Source organism: Xyrauchen texanus, chromosome 46, assembly GCF_025860055.1.
Source record: "Xyrauchen texanus isolate HMW12.3.18 chromosome 46, RBS_HiC_50CHRs, whole genome shotgun sequence".
Taxonomy (NCBI): domain Eukaryota; kingdom Metazoa; phylum Chordata; class Actinopteri; order Cypriniformes; family Catostomidae; genus Xyrauchen; species Xyrauchen texanus.
The window spans coordinates 2,242,311-2,249,567 of record NC_068321.1 but is presented as its reverse complement, the minus strand read 5'-3'; the positions used below and the strand labels follow the sequence as shown (position 1 = coordinate 2,249,567).

Here is a 7,257-nt window from a genome sequence, read left to right as displayed (position 1 = left end):
AGTCATCCACTGCTAAATATTAGCCAAAACGGTTATACATTTTCATTCTTAATTGATTTATCTTAAGCCAAAATGATACATGTGCATATTTTCTGAGATATGAGTACAGTGTTATTTAAAAAAGGTCCCGGCTCAACTGGGCCTTTCTCCCTGTTTGCATGGGTTTCTTCCAGGTGCTTCAGGTTTTCCCATCACAAGTCAAAAAACATGCAGGTTAAGTGAACTGGAGACTCTAAATTGCCCCGTAGGTGTGAGTGAGAGTCCCCCAGCTACTGGGGGTTGCATCAGGTAGGGCATTTGGCTAAAAACCTGTGCCAAGTCAAATGTACAGATCACGGATGGTCCACTGTGGTGACCTCTAACAGGAGCAACTGAAAGAACTTATTTACAAATGTCTGGTTTGTGTTTAGTTGTTGTTGGAATTGCAGTGTAGTTGTTCTGAATCTTCACCCTCCTATGGGATTGAAAAAGGGCAACTCCCTTTGGTATCCACAGACATTTTTGACTGGAAGCGTTAGATGTGTAACCTTTTTTTTAATGATGATAACAATATCATTTCTTCTTCCCTGAAGTACGAACAATAACATTATGCATTTCTTTTGGAATTTTGTGCTATTTTGATCTTATTAAACCTAATTTTCTACATTTTACCATAAATTTGCATATACAAAAAAGCTAATTTAAAAAATAAATTCAGAAGCAACACTTCTATAAGTTGAAACATGAAGAAAATATGAGAATGTGACATAACTTGGAGGCAGACTGCTGCCATCTGGTGAACAAAATATAAATAACATCATGAAAACCATGTGATGTCAGTAACAGCCAGTATATGGATATAGCCACCTACTGTGAAGAACAACATTAACAACAACAGTAAATGTATTTAATAGTTTATTAACCAATGACATTAGGTTACTTATAGTATGAAACATTTCTGGTACATGAGCAATGCAGAAAACACAAATTCATATGCACATCTAAGCAGGGGCGGAGATTTGGCTTGAACATTGGAGGGCTTGCATTGTGAAGCATTTACATGTTTCCATTCATATCATGGTATAGAAATAATGGGAGGGTTGCACCCCCTCCCCACAGAATATACGCCCCTGCATCCAAGATAAACATGCTAATCAAGTCCAAATCTGGATAGAACAATAATCATAAAAATTTTTTTTTAAAGAAATCCTAACAAGTCTAATTATAAAGTGGTTAAAATAAGAAATAAAGGCATACTGTAAATAGATAAGGCATCTTTAGGATAGAAAACTGTTGTAGACCTTCAAAAGCTAACTGAAATGTACATTCTGTGTTTTACAGACAGATATTTTGTTCACCTTACAGCAAACCCTGAAGATTGTCAGATATATATTAGTGAAATATTCTGACAGCATGCATTTTCACAAACCGTTATTTAAATGATGAAACACTGATTTACTTTCTACACATTAGAACCCGGCTGAAACAAATAACAACCATTTACAGAAAAAATATAATGATTTTCAACTTGAATATTCAAATCTCAAATAACAGCACAATACATACGCTCAGGTTCCTTCATCATTAGCATATGTGTCAAACTAATCTGAACTGTTCTTAAGTTATAAATGAATCTTCCATGTCAAAAGGCATCAGCATGATCAAGTTGGCATACAAGCATCATTTCCAAATATAACGGCACATGACTTTTTGACTCCTTCAATAATTGCTTTGTGCAAAACATAAAATCAAAGTCACAGTGACTTTGTCCCTCTGATCAGGACAACACAACATATGAATTGAAAAGGAAGTATACATGAACACTCATCCTGCACTGCATATTTAGACAAAGGCACATTGAAAAGATATTAGCTCAATTTCTCACTTTGCTATTCATATCACAGGAAGAACTTTGGCTATAAGAAGATTCTGCTTCCTTCCGATCATTTTAAAGGTTTAAAGTGCAGATTGCCTTAAACTATAAACACAGTAGGATAACGGCTTCACAAATAGTTATCATAAGTGTAGTGTGCATGTACTTATGTATCTACTCATTTGGAATAGACACTTATTTTGCATAACATTTCCAGCAGATATTATATATATATAATAAGACGTATGCTCTAAAAATCTGTATGGGTGACGCATCAAGCAATAAAAGTAATACTGCTAAGTAATTTCAGTGCCAGATCTTTTCTCACATTCTTTTAAATGTTTAAATGTGCTAAATCTAAAATGTATTAGTACTTTGTGAGAAACGACGTGAAAATAAAACAGATGAGCTTGAAAACATCTATATGTTATGCATTTCTTTGTACAGAAGTTTTTGATCTTAACTCTAGCTGAATATTAATGTCTCATACTTAATCATGTTAAACAGATATGCAGTTGACTTTGTTGTTAAGGCATTTCATCTTTGGTTGCTTAAAGGCATTTTGAACAGAACAGTTTTAATATCTTTTGAACATTTGTATTCAGACTCTGTTTAAGTAAGACCGAAACGTTTCTGTTCATTTCCTGTTACACTTCACCCCTTCAAAAAAACTAAACAATTAAGCACATTTATCTCCAGTTCGCATTACTGTAATGTGGAAAAAAAGAGATTTATTATTTCAACATCATGGTGCCTTTTGTTGCACAGCCTTTAATTTTAATAAAAGATCTTGGTAACACTTTACAATAATTTTCCATTTGTTAACATTAGTTAATCATGAAATAACAATGAACAATATATTTTTACAGCATGTATTCATCTTTGTTAATGTTAGTTGATTATTGTTAGTTCATGTTAGTTCATAGTGCATTAACTAATGTTGACATAAGCAGTGTTTGATTTTAAAAATGTATTACTATATGTTGGAATTAACATTAACCAAGATTAACCCCTTAAACTCTGGTGTATTTATAGGGCGGTGCCTGCAATGTTTTACACACAAATTGAAAAGCTCACCATTCACACATACTGTGCACTGATTGCAAAAAAATTGGTCTCATTTTTCAGAGAACTGTCATTAGAAAGCTGAGATCATCCCCTTTGTTATTATATAAAAATATTATTTATCCTCAATAGCCAAAAACATATTTTCTGATTATTTTCCTGATCGAGAGCGCTTTCATTTGATAAATGACTTGTCCATATATTTATATGGGGGGTAATGATTTGAGGCCATTGAATTTTTGTTATTTTAAGTAACATAAATGCAGTGATGGTTATCTCTGAGAAGTTCAGATTCTGAGCTTTCAAATGATCCCTCATATGCCTGACTTATGTATACGGACACTTTAAAGTTTTAAGAGTAAACTTTTTTCATGATATAGCGCCACCCTTTGGAGTTATGCTGTAAAAGTTTTGTTCATCGTTAGTTCATGTCATCTAATGTTGTTTACAAATGTTAACAAATGAAACCTCATTGTAAAGTGTTACCAAAATATTGTACTGTAATACAGTTCATACTAAAGTGTCAATATCAGAATCTAATGAATATCCCCAATGTAGAACAATGAGGATCAGAAACAAACAAAGTCAGTTTGGGGAAAATGTGCTTAGTTGTCATTGAAGTTATGTCACTATTAAAAAAACTTAAATATCCTTAAAAAAGGCTTAGTGTGTGTAAAATACAATTTCTTATTCTTGATGAAATTGTGGGTGATTTTCAGAGAATGTGAACAGCCTGTAGTCTGTAGTCTATAGTCTATAGTGTCTTACAGGAGACACTGGCAACATCAGCAGATAACATTAACATAGACATCAGAGGAGAAGAGAGAGAGAGACGACTTGTTTGTTTTTGACAGAAGAAAGAGTTGTTCTGCATAGATAGTGTGTTTGGATTTGTCTACTGCACATAAATACATTTAAAGAGGATTTAAACTGCATATTTCTCTGAGAGGTGTCCCCTGTATGAGAGCTTACACTAAGAGATCACATGACTGAAAATGAGAAGTCTGAAAAACAGACAATTGTCACAACATCTGTCAAGAACATTTCAACATTTCACCTCCAAATCAAGAGAAATAAATAGAAATTATACATATTTTACCTAAATGAACACCTATTTTTTGTATACATTTTTTATGAAAATATGCTGCAATATACAAAATATTATAGAAAAGAATAGCCTTTTCAAGTTCATTAAGATTTTTTGCATTGTTTAAGCATATCTCACAAATTCTCAGTACAGCAATGCAAAAAATCTCAGTCTCATTACTGTAATGAAAAAACAATGTATTATTAGAATAGTGAAGTATACTGCCTGGCCAAAGAAAAAAAGTCACCGTTTGGGTTTAAATGAGCAGATATTGAAGAGTCTATGATTGGATCATTACCGTTTCAACAATTCTTTTAATCCTAACTGATTCTCATTTCTTAAACAACCATGTCTGAAGACGTATCCTGTGGTCGTGGAAAAGATGTTACTGTGTTTCAGAAGAGGCAAATTATTGGCCTGTATCAAGCAAAGACAACAATTAAGTAGATTACTGAAATCACTGGAATTGGGTTAAGAACTGTCCAACACATTATTCAAACCTGGAAGGATAGTGATGAACCCTCATGTTAGCGGAAGAAATGTGATCATGATCGACGATAGATAAAAAGCTTGAAGTCGTCACATCATAAAATATCAACAGTAGATTTTCCGTTAATAGTGAAAGAAAGAGAATTTCCACATGTACAATGTGACTATAATTTACAGGATTGGGACTAAACTGCTGTGTGGCCACAAGAAAGCCACTTGTTAGTGAGGATAATCTGAAAAAATGACATCAGTTTGCTAAGGAGCATAAAGATTGGACTGTAGAGCAATGGAAAAGGTCATGTGATCTGATGAGTCCAGATTTACCCTATCCCAAAGCGATGTGTGCATCAGGGTAAGAATGGAAGCTCATGAAGTGATGCACCCATCATGCATAGTGCCCACTGTACAAGTCTCAGGAGGCAGTGTTATGATCTGGAGTTGATTCAATTTGTCAGGTCTAGACTCAACAACGTTATACAGCAATTAAATGAAGTCAGCTGACTACCTGAATGTACTGAATGGCCAGATTATCACATCAGTGGATTTTTCCTTCCCTGATGGCACGGGAATATTCCAAGACAACAATGCCAAGATTCATCGAGCTCAGTTTGTGAAAGAGTGGTTCAGGGAGCATGAGGAATCATTTTCACACATGAATTGGCCACCACAGATTCCTGACCTTTACCCCATTGAAAGTCTTTGAATGTGCTGGAGATCTCAGCCAAAAATTATTGCAACTCTGGATAGAAATAAATGTTGCATAAGGTTGTTGAAACAATGCCATGATGAATGCATGACGTAATCAAAGCTGAAGGTGGTCCAATGAAATATTAGTGTTTGCGATTTTTTTGGGGTGGAACAGGATGTGTATTTATACTGTTTACATGTGGTCCTGAAAACAGATGTCCTTTCCTTTAAGATTATTATTATATTATTTTATTTCTGCATTGCAGTATTGAGATTTTAGCTTAATTATATTATAACAATTTTCATGAATATAATGTCACAGTGCAAAAATGTTTAATAAACCTGAAAAATGCAATAATTTTCTTTAAGATTTTATTAATTGCAACATTTTCAAGATAATTAAGCAAGTTATCAAACATATATATATTGCATTGCGGTATAAAGATTTGTTTTTAAATAACTTGCTTAATTATCATGAATATAATGTTGCAATGAAAACAAATTCTAATAATAAAAATTCTAATAATGCAGAAAAATGTCTTTCTAATTACTGTAATGACAAACTAATTTATACTGTAAGGCAGAATTTGTTGTACTGATTTTAATTTTCGCTGTTTAATACAATGATCAATCAATACATTGATTACAAAATATCATTGTATTATAGTATTTGTTTTCTGTAACATAGTCATGAAACACTGAATTTAATGAGAATCACCAAACAAAAATGTAAAAACATCCAGATGCATTACGGTCATGAGAATTACATTGATTTGCATTACGGTAATACTATTTTTGGGCAATATAACAAAACATCTTAGTGGTCCCAAAAATATGATTCATTGTCTTTATGCAAAATACAATATCTTTCTTTTGATTTGGGGTGAAATATGACCAGGAAAGTCAAAATCCAAGAGTGACCTTTATAAGGATCATGAAAGGGAACCATGGTGTAAAACCACTGAATCCAAACAACGAATGTGACATAAAAAATCATCCTACATGACCTATGAGACATTGAAGACCAGGTGCATTCTCAAACCAAAGACAGATGAATGTGTCTTAAAAGAGCGAGAACTGGTGAATTTCGAGTGGTTTGTGTCATGGGCTGAGTGAGAACCTCTAATTGGCTTTCAGAGATTATGTAGTGGTTCAGTGAGAACAGACTGCACTTGTGTTAGGACAAACAGTCTGATAATACTTCGATATTCATAGGTGAAGCGGCTGTGGTCGGACACGTGCAGTTGTTTATTTGTTCACTGTTCTGGCTGTTCTGACTTAACTGGATCTTGAGTTTCTCCAGCTCATAGTCACGCAGGTATTCCTGGATCAGGTAACGTTCGCGCTTCACACGCGCTTTCACATCTGACGGCACGTCTGGAATCAACCATGCCACAAAGAACTTCACCAAAAACACCACATGCTGCCAGAAAAAAAGAGTATTATTGCAGAACAAATTTAGTAGCATTTCAATATTAGTGACCAAAAATGTAATTATAGAAAACATATAAAGGCACATTTATACCAAGCATATTTTTTTAGCCAGGACAAAATGCTAAATGTGATATAATTTCTGCATCACTGGTGCAACAGGTTTCCTGAACACTCCCCCCATCTGCCATTGGTCAGAAAACAAATAGTCCCACCCAAAAATTCAAGCCATTGGTTGTGTCGGGCTGAACGGGATGCTCAAACTAACAGAGCTAAACTTTGAAAGTGACAATGTTTACACTTGAACACTTAGTTATATAAACATTAGTTGCATATAAAGTTAGGACACAGTATTTTAACGAGAAAAAAAAATCACTCTCTGTGGACCTTACTTTAAAATTCATGCGATGACAAAGCTACTTTTTCAATTTGAAGGTATTTTTTTTTTGTTTGACTGATAAAAAAATAAAAGGGGACCCATAAGACATTAAAAGGATTAATGTTTATAAACTCATATTTATAACTATATATTCAGATTTACAACAACATAATTCGATTTATAAATATATTTAGGATGTATAACTATATATTCATTATTTATAACTATTTATTCAGTTACATCTACAGTATAAATTCAGGATTTATA

The 7,257-nt window shown here is 33.6% G+C and overlaps 1 protein-coding gene across 1 annotated transcript in view; it reads right to left on the bottom strand.

The window, feature by feature from the left end:
• Positions 1-890: 890 nt before the first annotated feature.
• LOC127637995 (anoctamin-5-like) overlaps positions 891-7,257 on the bottom strand; it is a 65,454-nt gene continuing 59,087 nt past the window's right edge. The window contains exon 20 of the mRNA XM_052119352.1: positions 891-6,603. Within this exon, the coding sequence (XP_051975312.1) occupies positions 6,358-6,603 (246 nt within the window). The 3' untranslated portion in view covers positions 891-6,357. The remainder of the gene's footprint in view (positions 6,604-7,257) is intronic.